This window comes from Anneissia japonica, unplaced genomic scaffold, assembly GCF_011630105.1.
Source record: "Anneissia japonica isolate Jap-2015-1 unplaced genomic scaffold, ASM1163010v1 scaffold2756_len2360902_cov194, whole genome shotgun sequence".
Lineage (NCBI taxonomy): Eukaryota > Metazoa > Echinodermata > Crinoidea > Comatulida > Comatulidae > Anneissia > Anneissia japonica.
This window is the reverse complement of record NW_022719050.1, coordinates 1,653,930-1,676,949: the sequence shown is the minus strand read 5'-3', so window position 1 is coordinate 1,676,949 and position 23,020 is coordinate 1,653,930. Positions and strand designations below refer to the sequence as shown.

The following is a 23,020-nucleotide window of genomic DNA, read 5'->3' as shown; positions in this document are numbered from 1 at the left end:
TCCGAACACTGTCGAAGTCGAGATTGCTTCCACGATCTCAATTAATTATTTATCATGAGGAGTATCCTTGATTTTTGTATATTATTTAAAATATACATTGCAAAAAAAGTCGGAAAATACATTAAGAATTCATCTAAAACTTTGAATATCTCATAAGGATCAAATAAGTTACTAACTTCCAACCAGAAAAGCAGATCGAAACAAATTAGTTTTATCGTTGATTTTTAGACGATTTTCTGCAAAAAGAATATCCTTATTGATTACTACTGTACCAGATGCAGAGAAATTGAATTCTTCAATTCAACGCGCCAGATCATCTGTAAAGTTTACGTAGACTCCGTATCCGCCGAGTGTGTGTGTAAAATCTGTCAAACAGGAGCCTGCCCTCAATGGTGTCATTCACGACGAAAACGTAAACACAAGTGAGATGGGCGCCTAGGCCAGGGTTTTTACGGGGAGTTCTTTTAGGGCTATTATTATTTATTGACGCTTCACATTTAGAACGGACAAAATACACAACAACATGGCTGAGGCGGCCGAAGTACTTGAAATGGCCCATAAAAACGTCTCAGTTCGATCTTGGGACCCTGCTGCGAGTAAAGATTGGGACAATGAAACCGTGACACCTCAATGCATAATGCGGATTAAACGGTAAAAATTAAGAACAGCCTACCTAGCGCTACTATCTCTAGGCTAGGCGGTCTAAACTAAGTGCCGCTTAGAACGGGCCCGAGGCTAGGCTTATTATAGCCTCAATCAGAGAGACCTAGAACTCCTAGATAGGCTAGGCCTATAATGTATCACAGGTTGGTTTAGCCGGGTAGGCCTAGTCAGTGCTTCGACAAAATTGACAGTTTTATATTATTGGCCACTAGGCTAGTCCTCTAGCCTAGATTTAATTTAATTAAAGGCAGCTGGGCATGCAATACTAGCCTAGGCCTGGCATATTAAGAGGTCTAGCATTAATACAATCAATATAACACAAAAAAAAAACACTTAGCCTATATTTGCAATCCATTTGTAAACATACAAACAAAAAAAAGTATAGGCCCTAGCCTAGCTAGGCTAGGCCTAATAATAATAATGCAAATTGAAGTTGAAAAATATAAAAATCAGGATTTTCACTAAAGCCATGTAAAAAAAAAGAGTTGGATTTTAAATTTTTTTTTTTTTAAGTGAAACACCCCATTGATACATGCCAAGACTTCAAATCTCCCATGGAGTGCAAGGACTCATGTAAATGGTGGCTGACTTTGCTGGATCTCCCTCCAGTGTATTTATATGAACGAACAGTTGAAAGACAAAATAATTACCCCAAAACAAGCCAAGGCCTAGCCAAAGTTGCATTATGAGCAGAAAGACGACATTTTTGTTAATTTTAGCGAAAACAAAAAAAATATGTTGGGCGATTTTTTTTTTTAACTAGGGAGAGGACGATCAACAACTTTTTTTTATATGGCCTAACATTTAAAGAATATGAAAACTATCAAAAACATTCCTAATTAATATAATACATTTATATTGGAAAATAGAAATGTGGCTAAAGTTTTAGTAAATTGAGGCTTCATATAGCCTAGGCTAGGGCCTAGGCCATTCAAACAATTTATATTATAGCTATTTATATAAATGTTTAATTTTTTTTTGTCAATAGCATAACAAAATTTATTCATTCCTGATGATGACATAATTAATGTCGAAATATTGAATCCCAACACGATGGCATGCATTTCAATACTCGGAGTATGTATTATACTTTCTAAAATTTATTGGAAATATAGGTTTTTTTTCTCAGTGAAATAGATAATACATAAAGTATGACATTATTTTATCCAAAAGTTAAAAAACAATTTGTTTCTTTTTTCAGTGATATTATTAGCATCTATAATGATCCTGCTCCTGGCATGTGCATTGTTCCAGAGGAAGACATAACAAAGGTTGGTAAAATTTACAAATAAATGTACAAAACATTTAGTCATTTTATAAAAATTTGAATAATCTATCTATTATGTTGAATAAATTGTATAGTTTTGAAGACATGATACTCTATCACCAGAAATGTGTAACTGAACATAACCAGCAAAACATGAATAAGTGTGGGCTTATTAAATTATTTTGGGAAGGAACTGCATAGTGTACATCCATTGTTTATTGTGTCCATTGAAATTATATATCTTTCAGGTCCATGCACTTATTACCGGCCCTTTTGATACTCCCTACGAAGGAGGATTTTTCCACTTCTTTATTCGTTTTCCGCCAAACTACCCGATTCAGCCACCCAGAGTGAAGCTTGTCACAACTGGTGGTGGACAGGTTCGGTTCAATCCTAACTTGTACAAAAGCGGAAAAGTCTGTCTAAGCACTATCGGGTAAGATGTCATGCGGTTTTACAGTTCTAGTATATTGTGAGGTGGTAATGTAGATGCAAGACAGGTTATGAGGCGATGTTAGTACGTGAGATGATAATAATGTTGTAAGATGATGATAATTTGTGGAATGATTATTACAATATTCCTTAGACACCTGCTTTGTGGCAGATGTGCGAAACAGTACCGTCATCTGTGTGGTTGTGTATAGTTATATGCTGGTGTTATGAAAATAAGTCATATTACTTAATTGAGACATTACTCGGAGCTGCAATACGTAGGGTAGGGTGATAGTTGAACAAACTACCAAAGCTTGTCATTAACCAGTCAGCTTCAGGCTGTTGTAGTTGTACAGTAGGTGGGATTATAATAGTTCTCTCCGAGCAAATTGATCTGTATGTGACATAAAATTTCCATCGTTCTACATCTGTCACAAATTATTCCAAATGAGCTCAAGCTTACCAGGAATGATCTGACTGGCTTTTTGTTAGGCGTTTCCCAGCCACTTTGTGCAATAAAAATGTGGTTGCTTGTTATGAGATGTATTCCTTCCTCATTCCTTCTCTTTTATGACTATCCCACCATATAATTGTCAGTTCCAACACCAAACCAAATACTAGTAATGCTTTGTCTCACTACCTCACCCTAAGTCCTGTTGAAGAATCACTAATTTAATTATAATTTAAATAATTTTTAGATGGAAATTAAAGTGTTCACCTTGATTTTCAGGACGTGGCCTGGACCATCTTGGAGCCCTGCTCAGAGCTTGATGAGTGTGTTAATCTCAATCCAGTCACTATTAAATGATAAACCATACCACAATGAACCTGGGTTTGAACAGGTATGACTGCATAACTTTTGATGGTACTGTTGCTACTATGCTACTTACTGCCACTACTTCTATTACTGCTTTGTTACTGCTACTGTTGCTGCTATGCTACTTACTGCCACTGCTTCTGTTACTGCTTTGTTACTGCTACTGTTGCTGCTATGCTACTTACTGCCACTGCTTCTGTTACTGCTTTGTTACTACTACTGTTGCTGCTATGCTACTTACTGCCACTGCTTCTGTTACTGCTTTGTTACTGCTACTTTTGCTGCTTATGCCACTGCTCCTATTACTCTTCTCTACTGTTGCTGCTTTGTTAAACTGTTGCTACTATGCTGCTTATTGCATGCCAGTCATGCCTACACTGCTCTGCTACATTAGTGTTACTACTCCTTTCTGCAGTTCTACTAATATTGTTGCTGTCACACTAATTCTACTACTGTTGCTACCCTTCTACTACACTGAGGAAACTGATAAAACTATTAGTAAAATTTATTATGTCTCATGCTACCACTAAAAATGCTTTATTCTTATTTCCAAAGGAGCGTCATTCAGGAGATTCTGAGAGGTATAATGAGTGTGTCCGACATGAAACAATCCGTGTTGCTGTGTGTGATATGATAAAACACAGCACACTTCCAGGGCCATTAAGGTATGCATTCAAATATTTTCTGTTGCTTTGTGGGATGTGATTAGACACAGTATATTTATATATGCATTCAAACAATTTGTGCTGCTGGTTGTGAATAAATGGAAACATTCAAACTTTTTAAGCAGAATGTGGGTTGTTGTATGCTATGGGGGGGTGGGGTGAGGCGGCCCTACCAGCAGGAATGAGGCACCAGGAGGAAATTCTGATGTGTAATTTTTGTTTTTACTGAACTTAGTATTTATTCAGTGGGTGTACATACCTTTTCTTTGAATGTGCCCCCTTACATATACTACTGCTTGCAGAATGGCACCATCTCTCCTGAATCATGGTTTTGTTTCCTCACCTTTGGGTCAAACATCAAATAATGCATCTGTTGTTGGAAAGCTTTTCTGCTGCACTGTATATTCCTCTACTATTGTTAATATTGTTGTTATAATTACTATAATCTGCCCGTGTTAAATTTCTGGGGTTTTTTTTCCCAATTATCAAGGCAAGTTATGGAAACTTCATTTCATGATTTCTACGATTACTACAAGTCAACTGCTCATAAGAAGAGTCATTTGTCAGGAATTATAATGCAGGTTAGTAACCAAAGTCGCGGTATACTTTATAATATATATTGCAGAACACGAGTCCTGCATGTCCATGCAGGTGTGGCGGGGCATTGGGAAGGGTCCCCAATGAATAGAGCTCCCCCACCACCCACCCCTGTCAGAGAGAAAAACCAATGTGTTATAAAAGAAGAAATTATGTAATTTTTACAGATTATTGGACCCCCCCGGATCCCTTCTGCAAAATTCTGACCAGCTTGTGCTTAGTTATATCAGGGTCATTGAATCTCCCTTCCAGATTCAGTAAATTCTGTTGCAGTTTTTTCTGGGTTCAGCACATTTTTGTTGTACCAGTATATTGAATGGCAACAACAAACCCATATAAAACCATGGCAATTAAATTGTATATTATATATATTAAACAACTACATGGTAATCATGGGTTCAGTTTACTTTATTGAGACAATATACCTTTCACAAAAAAGGCTATACTTACTTAGGTTTCGTCATCATATTTGCTCATATGACAAATTTTGTGATGGTTATCTTCTGGCAAATTATCACAGATAACTGAAATTCTCCAAAATTATAAGTTTTTTCTCCTGGACCCACTGGCAAGGTTGTCAAATACTGGATAATCCTGAATTAGTAACTGCTGTTCTGAGCAGATTATGTTCAATATAAGTATATGTCATCACACTATTTATTTAATATGGTTTCTGAAAAATGATATCTTTTGTAAAATGCATGATAGTATGCCAACTTACCTGCTCCTAATTGAGCTACTGTAGGATATTTTGGTCAATTGTCTTCATTTTTGAATATCTTTTTCACCTTCACTTAATATTGATACTTCAAGGAGCCTATATAGTACATTTGGGTTCAAGTGTTTACTGTTTTGGTTTTTGTAATTTGAAATAGAATTGTTTGTTTTTAATTGCACAGGATCCTTTCGGTGAGAGGAGGGGGTCATTTTCATACTTGGTCCTGGAACAGCGATTAGAAGCAATTAAGAAGCAACTAGAAGAAAAGGTCGCCAAAGCAGATATTGAAAGCAGTAGTAGCTCATCGGATATGGAGCATGATGGCATTCCGAGCAGCTGATTGGTTACAAAACAAAGTTATGTCATATTCTTGCATATCTTATATCATTACGTGTCCTTTAAAGTCACAGTGCATATATTTTAAAATTTTTGTTGGCATTAATTAGAAAGGAGTTTTTAAACTAATGACAGAAAATGTATGACCCCAAAGCACCAAAAATATTTGAAAGTAGTAGCACTGGATACATGCTAAATTTTCTTCTCATGTGAATAGAGTTTAAGGCAAGGCATGTTACTTCTTGTTTAGTGAACTTTATTTTCAGAGAAAAGGGAGGAGAAAATTTTTTTTTTTTTTTTTATATTACGGAAAATATTTTTTTCAAAATCATCTAGGTAGAGAACATTTTTTTGTAATTATTAAAGAAAAAAATGATTTGCGATATTATGAGGTTAGAAATTGAATTTCATGGTTGGTTTTGATCACTCCATGGTATACCCAAATGCCCACATATTGGAGTGTAGTTGAATAGCTTGGTGGTTAAGATGCTTGCCTTCCAATCTCAGGGTCCTGGGTTCAATTCCTCTGACAGCAGGATATTTTTATAATATAAATCAAGACAAAAAGTGTTTCTTTCTTTGATGATTTATATTTGTATGTATATATATATATGTACATACGTGGAAATGTACCGAATACTCAGTACATTTGAAAACAACTGCGAAAAAAATCGCAAGTTGTTCTCGGGTGGGACTCCAACCCACGATCTCCAGATCACTAGCCTGGCATCATACCATATATATATATATATATATATAAACTTAACAGGGACGGATCCAGAATTTTTCAAATGAGGGCACAACATTTCCAGAATAGATAAGTGAGTAGCGCTAATTTCAATACATAAGGCAAGACTTTTTTTATACCTTATTTTAGCAAACTGCCGACGGCAAATATTGATGATTTCGAATAAAAATAACATTTTATTTTTGGCCAATTAGCGCACCCGCCGCCACAAAAAAGTTGAAATTTCAGAAAAAAAAAAGTTGAAATTTCAGGAAAAAAAAGTTTTTCTTTATTTTTATTACGCCCTCCACTGCCTTGAAATCTCCAAAGATAAGATATGTATATTTCTTCCTAATTATATAAATTTGAAGCATTTAACTGTCCCATTTTACATTCACCAATAAAATTTTATTTTTATTTTTTTCCGCCGTCTGGATGCTTTTGGCAAAACTACAGTATTTGCTAAATAAGACAACAAAATTTTATTTGTATTTTTATTCCGCCCTGCTCCAATGATCTTTAAAAGAATAAGTATGCAAAACAAGGAATAAAAAAAGTCTTGCCTAAACATTGATATGCATTGAAATTTAGTGGAAAACAGGAAGGGGGGACAAGTTCCCCCAGTCCCCTACTGGATCCACCCCTGCTTAAATACTTTATAAACAGAAGAGCCAAGTTAATCTGGATGAAGGCAAAACTGGGTTGTGGGAGAGAATTTAAATATTGTTGATTTTGATAAATTTTTTAAAAGTTGTACTTGGTTTAAAGTTTGAAATAATTAAAATTTATTCTAATTTGGTTTGGGATTGCATTCTATGCCCTAATTGCTCAGTATATAATGTTCTCTTGCCTTTTATAAGTTTCCATTTGTGCTTCATCAGAGTGTTTGATTTATATTAAAAAGTGTAATTTCATGTTTATTAGTAAAATAAAAAATTATACATTTTATTTATATTTTATATATAATTGTAAATTTTGCATGTATGAAAAGTAGAATCTGCTATTTATAAATGATTTGTTAGATTTTACATTTGAAATACCGTATTTATTCAAATAAATGCCCCGGGGCATTTATTGTTGAGAAGAGTTTTTAAGGGAGAGGTATATTCGAGAGTGGTGTGTATTTTCTTTTTTGTGTAAAATAGATACCTACTGTATATACAGTACTCAAATAAACGCCCCTTAATTTCACTGCAAATGTGAAACTATAACACAAATTGCCATCAAAGATTGTTATTGCATTATTTTAAAGATGTATTAATCTCAACCAGGTTATACAAAATGTAATTCTACTGGAGTGAAATATTAATAGAATGTGTTGAGAATGATGTTACTGCCATTAGTTTTGTTTACATTCATTTGGGGGAGGGGAATTTATTCCAATGAGGCTCTGGAAGGGGATTATATTCAAAGGGGGACGTTTATTCAAATAAATATGGTATGTACTTTTGCAAGTACTGTATAGCCAAGTTAAATGATACATGGCATTGTTAAAAATATTTGCTGCACGCCAATAAAAAAGCAAAGGTAGTGTTGATTTTCAGTAGCCATTACGGTCAGCAGTAAGCATTATCAGTGACGTGGGAGTGGTTGACGTAGCGTTTGCAATGGAGGTTCTCAGCCTTGATGTGTGGGTTCGAACTTCTTGCTGGTCATTTTGCTAGTGACTTTGGGCAAGGCAATCCAACCAGGAATATACAGTAAGTGAGTGACACTGTTTGATAGGTTCAAACACCAACATGCTGATTACTAACTGCAATATATTAAAAAATTCTTTCCTGGGAGCTTAGTATGTATTCCATAGATATTTTATCTACCAGTGTTTTATAAGTTTGACATAATATTATTAGTATTAGTCTATTCTGTGTCAGTAATAAATAGTCAATGTGTTTGTGATTCAGTAGTTGCAGGATGTCAACTCAGGGCATTTGATGGCCCGTGCCTGATTTGTGTGTAACTATTAATTCTGAATATTTATCCTTATTTTGATAAATATTTTCAAAGAAATAAAGTAAAGTGTGCCTTATTTCTATATGGTAGGTTCAAGCACAAAATGTGCTGATTACAGCTGCAATGTTGTGAAATTCTCCCCAGGGAGCTGAGTATATGTTCCATGTGATCCAATGACTAGGGGTAATAATGTCAAGTGCTTAGAGGCCTTGTTGGCATTAAGTGCTATATAAGTCTAACATATTATTATTATTGTTATTAAAAGGAAACATATTCAACTGAAAATATAAGAAATGATCAACTCCAAGAAGACAGAAAGTTTGCTATTATAATAGAGTATTATTAAAGTTTTGCTTTACAGTAATAAGCTGAGATTATTTGTGTGTTCTTTCTGTACAGGGGCGGATCCAGAAATGTCCAAAAGGGGGGGCCGAAAGTTGGGCCGATTGAGACAAAACTGTCGTAGGGGGTCTGGGGGCATGCCCCGCGAAATTTTTGTGTTCTAGACGCCCGAACATAACATTTGAGGCATTCTTAGCCATCATTTTTTCCTTTTCTCTCTTTTTTTTCTTTTTTTTTTCTTTTTTTACCGCCCGGGGCCGGGCCGGCCCCCCCTAAATCCGCCCCTGCTGTATACTGTATTTCAGTATGGAGGACAGGTATTTCTCTGTTATGTTAGATTTTTTTTTAGATGCCCAGAGCTAAGCAGTTGGCCAAAGGTATTGTTAATCATAATAATAATAATAATAATAATCCGGAATTTACAAGGTGCCAATTCCAAAAGAGATCAAAGGTGCACTATGCAAGTGTATACCCTTGGAAAACAAAAAGGTCTTAAGTTGCGATTTAAAGTTGCAGAGAGTAGAAGCAGCAGTTATAGTAATAGGAAGCTGGTTCCAAAGAGAAGCAGAAGCAAAGGAAAATGGGCATTGACCATATGATAAGTTTTGGTAGAATATTTGGAGAGGAGATTTCGAGAAGATGAACGGAGACGGCGAGATGGTGTTCCTGCTTCTTGTGCTGTAGACCCTGGTTCAATCCTGGGTGGCGTCTGGTTTTAGTTGGAGTAATCACTCAGCTCCTTGATAACCCTCATTATTGAGAGTTGGGAGGACAAAGGACTACACTGCAGGTCCCAGGGGCCAGCACAAGTTTTCGATTTCCATTTTGACTAGGGACAAATAAAGTATTATTACATTACAGTATTATTATTGTGTAGATATCCTTCAAAAGATGCACGTTTATCTTTATACACATAATGTGTTTGTGTGCTGCAGCTGCAGGATGGGTTGGACTGGTAATCTTTTGATAAAGATGATGATGTTTTTAGGACACAGTTAAAAAATATAAGTACTTGTTAGTCAAATTTGTATACAATAAATATATATGGTACTGTACATATAAAAAGACATCTAAAACAGTAGACAAGATTCATGCTTTTAGACTCAAGCCAGCAGTGGCTCCAGAAATTTGCCGACAAGTGGTCCGACATGTCCAACCAGGCCTAATGTTGGTTATTTTACACAATCTCTTTTCGTGGTGGCCTAATTTGTAGTTAAGTATTTCATTATTTGTTATTTGGAAGTCTAGAAATGCTAAAAATTAAAAACTCAGCCCCAATCATACACATGCCAGCAACACACCTAAACTTGGCAGCTTTATCAGGATCTAATTGCTGTCTCACTAAAAAGCAGTGATTTTATTTTGAATATCCCTAGGAAAGGAAGCACTTTATCATTTCCTATACCTATAATATTAATTTGTATTATTAAATTACATCACTTGAAAACCATATCACACTTTAATTTGATCAATATATATTTTAAGCATAATAAAAAGACAACTGATAAAGCTTGTAATCTCCAATATACACTTTATTGCTGTAAATGTCATCAAGTTGCAGTTTAATAATTAGTAGTTTATATATGCAGTGAACAGGATTATCAGGAAGATGAGTGCAATTATAGAGGTATATCAACATGGATGACGATAAACATGATAATGATTAAATCATTTTATTGGTTGTCAAAATATACTATAATACATAAGATGTATGATACAAGATGATAATGATTACAAATTATTTATACCTGAATATATATATATATATATATATATGATGATGTTCAACACATAAAATAACAATGATGGAGTCCCAAGTCTTGTGTGTTGCATGTCTCCCTGAAATCGGTAGTTCTCAGTCTTCCGCAAGCAACAAGATCTCTTACAAACTAATTCATTGTATGATGTATTTTAATTGTTTTCTCAAGGCATGACCTCAAATAATGTGTGTTGAATGAAACTCTTGAAACCATCCCAAAAGTGGCTTCTTTAAACTTGGGACCGCTACAGTGATACTGACAATTAGAGGAATGATTATGATGGTGGTGTTGATAATCAGGTGTATCTAGGGGTTCCCCACAAAAAAGCTCGCACCCCAGTCACCCATCCCTCCCACATTGAAAATCACACTCAAGTAGCTAAAAATCACCTCATATCACCTTACTTTGCGAGCTAGCACCACCCCCCACTTACATTGAGCACCCCTCCTCCAACTTCACCATCTCGCCCTTATCAGAGGGGCCCCCATTTTAAAGACCCCTAGATATTCCTTTGTTGATAATTATGATTATGATTAGTGCTAATACTGTAATTATAATCAGTTATAGGTGAACACTAATGATGACCATCATGGATTAACCCCTAAACCAATCCTCAACTCATTCGGTCTCAAATCCTGGAAATTCAGAACATCCACAGCTCATCTCAGAGGCGTGATTTTGGTTCCGATGTACGAATTACCTTCGCACAATCCTCGATATCCCTACAGACACACATAAATAATATATAATGAAAACGATACAAATTACATTTGCCTTATAAGAAATTGTTTCTTATTCTCAATTATGTATTATATGAAAAGGTAATGGATGATAATATTACAAGTATTGTATAGATATTTTTTTTACTAGTACAAAAGGGTGTTTCATGTACAGTAACTACTGTAATCTAAAAACCTGTAGGGCAGTGGTGAATCTTGTAGTTTTGAAATGGGGGAAGGGGCTGAGTTCTGGGGGAAGATTTTTGGGAGGCATATGCACCGTGTACCCCCTAGATACACCACTGCTCTAGGGTCTCGCATATCGTATTCTTAAACTAGCACTTAAGTATGAACCGAGTATCTGAATATAATAGTATATTGAAATGCTCATATATAAAAGATGAATTTTAAATGAGATAAAGATATTTAAAGCAATTAATTGTTTCTGATTTACAGATTTTTACTTTGAAAATCATTAAACTCAAATTCAACCAATTTAAGTGTTCAAGAGGAATGATATTACTTCACTATATTTGTGAATATAGTGTAGTATTAATCTCTTAATTGGAAGGATAAATACTTTCTTATTGAAAGATACAAATGCCATGCTTAACTATACAAAGCAATTTGCATATTGAATTCATTGATGGAACAAATTGCAGATATGGTGCAATACAAAATTGAAATCAGGCAGTGTTTTTTTTGGCCCGTAGTATGCCTATTCGTTTACAAAGCATTTTCGTGATGATTAGTAAAGCTGCACTTCAACCCTATCTTTAAGGAGAGGCAAATTCAAGTTTCAGCCGGCAGAATAAACTTTGTTGAAAATACTGTCATTATTATTATAATTATTATTACTTTTATTATCATTACTACTACTATTATTATTATTGTTAGATAACATCATTAAACATGAATTACACAGCATACCAACAAGTACAATGAATTTTTTATGCATAAATTTCTTTTATGTAACTTAAAAACGCATTAGTTTTCTGATAACATGTTAACGGAAAATCATAATAGATTATGAGATAATATTAAAACAAGATGTATTGCGTATAAAAATGTTAATTTATCATATTGTATTATAAATTTATGACAGAAGTCAAATATAGTCTAATTAAAACAAGATGTTTACAAAGGATTTACTACAGGTATCATTGGATTCAGCCACTCTGACCTTACATCCACTTCATACATCTACAAATGTTGCATTAATTTGCATTGCATGTGTTTTTACACTACATGTAAAACCATATGAATATGATTGTAATGCAAGTTTATTATCTCTCGTAGGAAGTAGTTAATGTACACCACCTTCAATGTACGGAAAACAACAAAGGGAATCAAGGTTTTATTTAGTTTTTCATGGTTTAAAAACTGGTTTAAGTAATTTAATAAACAAAATAATTAATATAATTACAATACTTTTAAAGACACTCCACACATGTATTCAGAGCACTTCAAAACAGTGAATACAGCTTGTTTTTTTAATCAATTTACAATCATTTCAAGTGCTTCTTAATAGTGCATCAAGGAATCTCATTCCATAATGCATGAATCGTATCGTATCGTGTAAATTTGATTCTGAAGAGCTCTCCAGATTATCATATTTTATTTGACAACAAACTGTTGTATGCCAGTCATGATATGCCTATATATGGTCATGATGTGCCTATATATGGTCATGATGTGCCTATATATGGTCATGATTTGATGTCATCATGACCATATTTAGGCATGTCATATGTTTTGTCAAATAAAATATTGTCTGTTTTTCCTTTATTTTATTTACATTTTCAATACCTAAGACTCTTTACAAGTCTAATGGAGTGTGTTTAGTCATAAAAAAAATCATGGTATCCCTAAGGATTTGAACCAATGTCTATTAAATTGAAAGACAAGCACCTTAACTGCCACTTGAACTTATATTTCTGACAAATGCCACATTATTTACATTTCGTGAGTCCCAAGTTATGTAGTTAACATTAACTATGAATAAACTTTTGATAGCCTTGTTTTAATTAAAGAAATTGGTATTCACCCCAAGAAACTATTGCAAAATTTTAAATAAAAAGGTATAGCAATGTTGTTAAACATAGCGCATGTTTCTATAGTTTGTATGTGCTTGAACCAATAGGCGAGCAGATTAGAGGCTATTTTGGGGTGGAGGTGGCAATGGAAGTACTACCAGCTAATATTTTCTTAAAATATAGGTCTTGAGAAGATCAGAACTCAAAATTAAACCCAAAATCCCTTTGGGGGAACACCTCCAAATTACGCATTCAAAATGGCCGCCATTTTTCCACTTTAAATTGCAGTTTTAGCTAAATTATATAAAAAATAACATTACTCGAATAATAATTATCAACAGTTGGTAAAACCTACTCAAAATATTCGTTAATCATCGAAAATGTATCTTGCGTTAAGAAAAACTATAATTTTAATCACCATAGCAACCGTTGCTATGCAAATTTAAATTTAATAAATAAAACTAAAAATAAACTTATTTCTACAATTTTTTTAATCCCAGAAAGTCCCATCATGTCAGATGTTGCCATGAGGGCAAACCTCTCGTTCACAGCAGAGTCTGGATTAGATCACCTGGATAACTCCCTGCTCTTCTCCCAGAATGTGTATAAATAATGTTTGTACTATGGGTTTACGATTTATAGTATAAAAAAATTGTTATTCTACCACCCTAATCAGGTCTTGAACCAGCACCTTTGTTGAGGATCTCTAGCTCTCCTGCCATAACCTCTTTGGCCACTAAACTCTCCAAACAGTTAGCTAGAGCACATGGTGAAAATGTAGCAAGTCATATTCCAATTCAATAATTATGATACAGCAACAAAATGAATGAGACCACTAGTAAAAGAATGATGAAACAAGCTTTTTCAGTAAAGAGTGTCTCTACAAATGACTTTATTTTCCTGAGGTTTTCTCTAATACAGTTGGTATACGAGTTTTGGAAAGGTGTAACATTTCAAATACACCCTGGCATTATTATTATTATTTACCATTTGTCTTCCTTCATCGATATTACATTTTCCAACTGTAGAATTCTTAAAGCCCACATGCATTTTAACAGTTACATCTGCTTTAAATTTCACAACACTGGTTTTTCTCCTTTTATTCCCCTTTTTTTAACCTATTTATTTTTCTCTACCTTTAAGTTTACCTGAATAGATTTGTGCATGGTTTTCTCTCTTTTTATACTTCTTGTTAAATTCATAAAGATATATTCCTAGTCTGATATACCAATTGGATCTCAACATCTATTCATTATTCCAGATTTCCTCTTGTAGAGTAGTTGAATAATGTCATAGATGTTATGCCAGATTGGCAGTGATCTTAATACTAATCAAGACTTAAATTTAATGTCATATGTACGTATATAACAATTTATACATCATTGAACACATGTTTTTCTAATAAAAATCTGAATACCACTAAAAATATAGAAATGATGAATTTATTAATTTAATGATGATGATTATATTTAATTAAAAGATTAAGATAACATAATTGACACAGCAAGAAATATAAAGGTATTGGAAACATGTTTTGATTTCGTGAGCAAAACTGTACGCTTACATATGCTCTGGATGGTCATGTAGGCACTGTATGAGCTGATCAGCTGGCTTGCCAGCATAGCAGATCTTGTAAACTGCTGTAAGCAATGGAAACCTGCAAAGCAAACAACAAAATGGAGCAGAGTTAAATAGCTTAGTGGTTTAAGATGCTTGCCTTCCAAGCTTCCTGTGAGAGCAGGACTATTTCTCACGACTAAAAATAACTCCACTTCTTAAGCCTTATAAAGAGACTTCACTGATAAAAGCATCACATTCAGCCGACCTAGAATATGCTGAAAGGGTAACTGTATATGGTTAACAAATTTTTCAATTTATTTTAATCACATCGCACAGTATAAAAACAATCAATAAGACACCCCCATTACATTATCGGGGGGGGGGGGAGAGATTTATCTTTTCCCACTTTGCATAAAGTGTCAACAATAGAAAAAGATAAATTTTTGACCCCATTTTCGACCCTACCTGGGGGGTGGCTTTTAGATTACTTGAATGTAAACAGAACCAGACTAAAGGCCATGCCCTCAGACATTTGAACACACAAAGACAATGGTGACATGCCTAGCAGAGGTGCACATACATTTTTGGCTTAGCTTATAGTTTCTATGGCTGACTTCATTCAGAATGAATATAAAATTAGTCATAAATTCAATGGTTTCAGGAACTCATTGCAACTGGATGTTAAGACACCTCACAGATTTTACTTTCCAAAAAACAAGAAATACTGTTTAATGAGACACTAACAGGACTGAAATTCTTGCAGAGTATAATATATTAATTTTTTTTTTATTTACTTGAAAGAACATCTTTTGAAACAGCAGCACCCAATGAATTGTTAAAATTCTAAACATCCAAGAAAACAAACAATAACAAATAAAGTGAAACAAGTCAAAAATAGTCATAAATGAAAAATGGCATTAAAAATTCAAGCACAATACAGATGAAATATTGGAATTGCCAATCATTAACAATAAACATTTTTTTTTCATAGTTTTTAGTTAGTGATTTACAGAATCAACTGTCGATTGTTGAGAGAAAAATATTTGAACAAGAGAGTGTTAATGAGCAGAGGCAAATTAGTGCCCCTAAGCAGTTTATAAAAATGATTGAAATAAGCATTTAGCTCCACAATCTGAATTTCACTCCCCATCCCCAGGTGGAAACCAGCCTATGTCCCTAGATGTGAACCCATATTATTGGGCCTTTTTTCTGTGGCCATTTTTTCAGGGCCGTTTTTTAAGGGACCATTTTTCCGGGGCCCCTTTTACCTATATTCCAGTACAGTGCATACTGCTGTACAATAATAATTTTCTATGTTTGAAAAGTGTGCAACATAAGAACAAAATAAGAGCACTGAGCCTGGGAAAAATTTTACTGGTTCTTATAAAAAAAAAAAGCGTAATTTACCTCTGTTCAAGTTTCTTGTTCTTCAACATAAAATGCACCTCATGAGCGGTTTGTGGTCCCTGTAACTTTTGTCCGTTTAACATTTCTTTCTCAAGTTCCTCAATTGACTAAAAATTTTTAAAAAAATCATATTAAGGAATAGACAGTAACAATTTTGAAAAGTGACAAAAGATGAATTAAAACATTAAAATTGCTCACTTAAAAAATCAAAATACACTTTCACTGATTTACAATGCATTATAATTTATTACCATCTATGATGCCTGTGTAAGCTAACTATCTTTCTACATTGTGTTTTTTACGTTAGGCATTTAAAATTGAATAAAGATATAAGAGAAAAGTAAAATAATTTTCAAGTTTACTCTGCCAATAATAGGGTGGAAGCACAAGATTTTGCCAAGGTATTTTACAATTGAGTAGCAGGAGTTATGATGTCAGCTTACATAAATCATTCACAATATTACTCACTTTTCCCGTTTTAACAAAGGCTTCAGCTATGCGCCTATTACGTCCACCATAACAGGTAGTGACAAGGTCTGCTATACCACAGCTCTCCATGAAAGTCTCTGTTTTTACACCCTCATAGAACTCCTTTGCGAACGCCATCATCTCCATGAGGCCCAATCGAATAATAGCTGCTTTGGTGTTGTCTCCCAGGCTAAGTCCATCACAAATACCAGCTCCAACGGCAACAATATTCTACAATGAAATCAAATACTTGATAATAGTACGTCTTCTTTTTATATAGCGCTCTACACAACAAAGTCTCAAAGCGCTTCTCATTATTATTAGAATAATTAGAATAATGCCCATGGAACACATACTCAACCCCCTGTGTGAGCATTCCATAATGTGCTATAGAGTGAGGGTTTTCAGGGGCAGATCCAGAGATGTCCAAAGGGGAGGGGGGCCAAAAGTAGGGTCGATCAAGATAACACCACCCTAGGGGGTCCGGGGATATTCCCCCGCAGAATTTTTGTTTTCTAGTTGCCCGAAAATAACCTCTGAGCCGTTTTGGGCAATCAATTTCTTTTCTTTTTCTTTCTTTTTTTTTACTATCAAAAAGGAGGTAGGAACAGGGCCGGCCTGGCCACCCCCTAAATCCGCCCATTGTTTTGAACCCCCAACCTCCTAGTTGAGAGTACAAGTCACAACCATCACTGAAATCACAGAACATACTGTACCACCTTACAGTATTTCTTATCATGTTCTTAACTACATGTGGCCACTACAAGTGGCAGATGTAGGAGGTGGTAAAAAAAAAACAAGTTGGGGGGGGGGATTTAGTTTTTACCTTTAAAGCACCACATAGCTCAACAGCAGTTGAATCACCAACTACAACAACACGAAAACTTTCTGATTGGAAGAGTTTCTTTAAGGTTGGTCCTTGAACTTCATCAGTGCATCCTAGGAAGTTATACATAACACTTGATTATTTTTATACTATTACAATATAATAAAATTGTACTGTAAAAACTACATATCCAGAACTAATGTTTGCAAAAACTATACAAATTAAGATGAGTATAGATTAACACATTAATATGTAATCACCAGTGGCACCATCATAACCACCTCCTCCATCATGACTACCATTATCATAAACAGTAACACCATTATCATTATGCCATCAACATAACTACCATCATCTTTACCGCAACAATCACTATCTTCATCATTGTCATCACCATCACATCCTTACCTTTGTAGTTACCATCATTATCACCATCATCACCATTGTAGTTACCATCATCATCATCATCATCAGTAACACCATTATCACTATGCCATCAACATAACTACCATCACCTTTACCGCAATAATCACTACCTTCATCATTGTCATCACCATCACATCCTCACCATTGCAGTTACCATCATCATTACCATCATCACTGCAATCACCACCATTCTTGTCCTCCTCAAAAACCATGATCACTGCCATTATCACTACCACCATCACCCCAGTTACCATAACTGTCATTGTTTACAACCATAATCATTGCCAGTACCATCCTCAACATCATCACCATAGCTAGCTCCCTCACCATCACTGCCTTCACCATTGCCTTTCTCATCATCATCAAATGCATTACCAACCTATGGTAGTTTCACAGAAATTTCCAGCTGCCACTTCTGGTGCTAGGTTGGCTCCCATAAGCACACTAACAGGAATGTCTAGTTCTCGATTGATGTACTTGGAGATGAGTTCAATCCCAGCATCACCTTCTGTGCTCATAAGACCCTAGAGAAGAAAAACAATTCATAAATACATTGATCAGGAATGCAAATTTATGAAGTTTATTTAAAATGCACCATTCCTAATAATGACCATAATGAATACAAGAAGGAAAAAAAGAAATAGGTGCACCATCCAAATCTATGTGTACAGTAGGTGTACAATCTGCATGTACTGCAATAATTTTACACATCAGACGAGACTTGTTTTATTCTTTGTTTCGCATACTTATTTTTTTAAAGATCATCGGAGGGCAAAATAAAATTAAAAATTAAAAATTTGATTTCTTATTTAGCAAAAAACATCCAGATGGACGAGAAAATAAAAATAAAATTTTATTGGTGAATGTAAAATAGGATGGTTAAATGTTTCAAATTTATATAATTAGGAAGAAATATACATATCTTATCTTTGGAGATTTTAAGGCAGCGGAGGGCGTACTAAAAATAAGAAAAACTTATTTTTTTCTGAAATTTCCACTTTTTTGTAGCAGCAGGTGCGCTAATTGGCTAAAAATAAAATTTTATTTCTATTCAAAATCATCAATATTTGAAGTTGGCGGGTTCGCTAAACAAGGTATAAGAAAAGTCTCGCCTCATCAACTTGTGATATACCATAAAACCTTAAATTGAAGCCTTGGGCCTATTTTTTTTTTTTGCGAACTTTGGATGGGCTTCTTTTCGAGGCCACTTTTGCAAAGTAAAGAGGGGTGTGAATTTGTATAGTTATGAAGCAATAAATAAGGCCACTGTAACATCAATCTGTATCATGGAGTGTATTTTACTGGCATTAAATCACCAAAACTACTGTATAAACCAAGCTTGTTTTCAATTTACATGTACAGTGTATGTACTGTACTATCTTGAAAAGAAGCCTATACTATCTTGAAAAGAAGCCTATGGGATTTTTTTCGCGACTAATTTTGCAAACTAAAGAGGGGAATTCAATTCAAAAAGAAGGGCTTCATCTCGAGATTAAGCCCATTGGGCTTTAATTCGAGGCTTTACGGTATTTGTGGAATTTGCCTCCATATCGAGGTGGACCCCTCCCCAAAGCTTTTCATGTATTTTCTTACCTTAATTAATGAGATTGCATAAGCACCAGGTGCAATCTTGCCCTTCATCTGCTTACATATCTTGGGAACAAACTGATGTGGTAATACAAACACTAAGACGTTGGCATCTTTAATGGCATCTGTAATATCCGGTACTGCAATCTAGATGGAAACAAAACCAAGATATATGGCACTGCCTATGTTGAACAGTGGTGTATCTAGGAGTCCTGAAATGGGGGAACTGATGAGGGACGCAAAGGTGAAGTGGGGGCTCGATGCTTCCCCACTCATGTACACCTAGAACTGGTGTTGAACTATACAACTTGAACAATTAAAACCAAACTTTGGATTTTGTTATTTTGTATATTTAAATTTAATTAAATTATTAATGAAAGTATATTAATTGAAATGCCCTTCCTATATTCCTTTATACGCAATTAAATTTGATGCTAATCAATTCCAATAACGAAAATTGAATTGTGCCGATCTGTTTCTTTGGAAGCTCGATGCTTTTATTTTAAATAATTAAGTCAATGTTTAAAATTGAATTTTTTTAGGGTTTCCAAATGTGGTCAAAATTTTAAAAATTTTTTCCCCACAAGCTTTCAAACCATGATCTTATAATTGAAATTAAAAGAAATAAATTTTATCTACTCCTTTCTTCAAAAGATTCAGACAATGAACTTACCACATTTTCAGGCAATTTGTAGCCTTTGAGGTATTTAACATTTTCATGTGTTGTGTTGATAATTTCTGTAAGTTTTTGTCCATCAATCATCTCCTCAAATACCCACATGTTAACTGTGCTATTAAATTCATCACCCTTTTTTGCATTTGCACCAACAATCCTTGCAATGGCAGAGCCCCTGTCGAACGAAGACAAATAGTAATTCTACTTAAGGTATATCAATTAAAATCTTCCATAATAATTTTAATGGGCAATTATTTACAAGAAAAAAAAAACTCATCTACCACACTCTAATATTTTAAAATATAATTTTAAAATTCTAGAAACTTATGTAAATAATTTAATAAGTTTTTTTCCTTGCATGATTTGTTGTTGTTTTGTCTTATCTCACTATTATAAGAATCTTAACTATACTGAGGCCTGGGATGCAGTCCCAAGGAAGGAAATCTGATTTAAATGTTGTTTAGTTTACAAATTGCCACAGAGATAATATTGAACCCAATGAGTTATTTTGAGGTCAAATAGCTTGCACAACTGGTTAATAAGCCTCAAAGCCATAAATTTCAATAACCTAGATTCAATAGCATCCAATTTCAAGACAAAGGTTGTAGCTGGTACACCACAGCCTATCAAAAATTGTGCATTAACAAAAGTTGATGGCATACAGTATGCAAAGACAAGTCCCTCATTGATTCAGACATCTGTTTATATGCTTTGGTTTGTCCAAACTTAAAAATACATTCATTGCTCTTCTTATACATCTTTCAAATAAAACAATATATAAAATGATAAGCAAATGTAGAACTGAGTATTCAACATTACACCCTTATTTTCTCACAGCCTGTAAAGCAACAAGTCTTGCATTCAGCGTGACACTTGCACATTTTAAGGTATGTCTCATCTCACACTTGAGGACTAAAATCTCATGCATAAATTTAATATTAAATATTGCTATTACTGTAGTATCAAAAATACAGTATGTGTATAATTCATGACCATTGTAGCTCTCTTACTAAAAAATCATCATCTACAGTAGGATTGTTTTTGTCGTCACACATTCGGACACAAGTAAATTGAACAGAGTTGAATATTTTATTAAGCCTATGGGCCTGTCTTTCATTATTATTAGGGCCTATCATGTATTGCTCTTTGCTTTATATAAATTTTGATTGCGGTAACTTTAAACATACCTCCCTTTTGCTTTGATGAGATCAAACTAGAGCCTAGCTGTACTGAAAAACCAGGGAGTTATTTTGACAAAGCACTTTCGGATAAGGTCAAAGGACACATAGATAGGTAGATATTACAGCCCTTACTAGCCTAGGCCTACGCCGTTGAACAGGTACGTATTTGAAGTCAACTGCTACCCTTCAAAATACAGTGTACATCCCTGCTTGCATTTACTTTAGTACTCCCATGATACGACGACCAACGCTAGCCTTACCAATTTCCAGATCCTATGATGCATACTTTACTTTGTTCCCCCATGACGATTGACGAAATGTAAACTGAACAAAATGCTGAATGAATGAATCAATGTTGTAACTAAACCGAAACCTCTTTTGCACTCTGCAAATGAATCGGAGGAGCACGATACCGAATTACCCAGGGACGTGCTTTAGACTCTAGAGAGAGAGTTAAGCAGCTCAAGCTCAGAACACACGCTCGAATCTCGAATGACGTCACAAGAGCAAGCAAAGAGGTGGTAGGTGAAGGCTAGAATTAGAGGGCGCCTTTTAAAATAATTTACAGTACTTACTGTATTATGATACAAAAATAGTAGAACTATATTTATTGCCTGAGTGTGTTCGTAATTGTCAGTAATTGCTTACAATATTGACTTTACACAACATATAGTTGTTACCGGTATTAGTTTCAATAATAACTCCATGGTAGGCAAAGTTAGTAGGCCTAGTAATGATTTTGAAATTAGGGCGCAGGTTTGGAATCCATGGTGGAAATACAATAATAGAAAAAAAATTAATAAAAAGTCAATCAAAATGGACAAAAGCTAAATTTGAAAAGTGGTTAGGTATACGAAGTGGAGTAACAGACAATAATGCTCAACTGGAAAGTGTGATTCTGACTTACAGTAGGCCTAGGCATAAATCGATAGATTAAAAGTCAAGAAGGTCAGCTAGGTTGTTAAGGTTACTCAGGGGCGGATTTAGTGGGTGGGGGATGTCCTCTCCCAACTCCTTTTTTTGGAAAGTAAAACAAGGTGGGGGAAGGAAAGAAAGTAAAAGAAGGCCTAAACAAAAATTTCACGCGGGGGCATGCCCCCAGACGTGACCCCTTAGGCTGGTGTTATCTTGATCGGCCCCACTTTCGGCACCCCCCCCCCCCTTTCAGACATCTCTGGATCCGCCCCTGATAATGGTGATGTGATGATGATAAATTTTTAACTATAAGAGTGTCATTTTCCGGCGGTAAGCTAGAGACGATTTATCCCCCCATGTTGCGGCTAGGATGGGTGTAGACTCACGGCTTTAAGTAGGTAAAGTAAAGTAAATACATCAAAGACAATATTTTGTTCTTAGTTTTATTTTCAATGGTACATCACACAGATTATTTAGATCGCTATGTTTGCCGAAAATCGCTGATAAAAGGTCCTGGAAAATTTGTTGGCGCTTCATTTTGACTATATAATGTCAATGTGATGATGATGAATTTTTCTATATAAAAGTGTCATTTCCGGCCATCTATTAGAGGTACAATTTACCCGAATTTTCATAAGCATAAGCTCCAACCATGGTGGGGCTGAGATGGGTGCGGACTCGTGGCTTTGAGTAGGTAGAGTAAAGTAAATGCATCAAAGACAATGTTTCAAAGTGAATTTACTATGGTACATCACACATATTAATTAGATCTCTATGGTTCGCCGAAAAGCGCTGATAGAAGAGAAATTTGTTGGCGCTTCATTTTCACTGTAAGGGTGGTGTAATGATGATGAATGTTACTATATAAGACCATGATGGGACCATGATGGGACTGAGGTGGGTGTGGTCTCATGGAATGTCTCCCTACAAAACAGATGCACCCTT

The 23,020-nt window shown here is 34.9% G+C and overlaps 2 protein-coding genes across 2 annotated transcripts; one reads left to right on the top strand and one right to left on the bottom strand.

Moving 5' to 3' along the window:
* Window positions 1-403: 403 nt before the first annotated feature.
* Window positions 404-6,085, top strand: LOC117110737 (ubiquitin-conjugating enzyme E2 Z-like). Its single transcript, XM_033253523.1, has 7 exons — window positions 404-651; window positions 1,865-1,934; window positions 2,179-2,366; window positions 3,093-3,204; window positions 3,735-3,844; window positions 4,335-4,425; window positions 5,341-6,085. Exons 1-7 carry the CDS (start codon window positions 524-526, stop codon window positions 5,497-5,499), a joined length of 858 nt encoding a protein of 285 aa, XP_033109414.1. The 5' UTR covers window positions 404-523; the 3' UTR covers window positions 5,500-6,085.
* Window positions 6,086-10,407: 4,322 nt separating this feature from the next.
* Window positions 10,408-21,655, bottom strand: LOC117110733 (glycerol-3-phosphate dehydrogenase [NAD(+)], cytoplasmic-like). The gene is made up of 9 exons (XM_033253517.1): window positions 21,421-21,655; window positions 19,977-20,154; window positions 19,310-19,450; window positions 18,096-18,240; window positions 17,291-17,403; window positions 16,465-16,695; window positions 15,997-16,103; window positions 14,594-14,686; window positions 10,408-10,996 (listed from the first exon to the last, which is right to left on the bottom strand). Exons 1-9 carry the CDS (start codon window positions 21,462-21,464, stop codon window positions 10,939-10,941), a joined length of 1,110 nt encoding a protein of 369 aa, XP_033109408.1. The 5' UTR covers window positions 21,465-21,655; the 3' UTR covers window positions 10,408-10,938.
* Window positions 21,656-23,020: the final 1,365 nt, after the last annotated feature.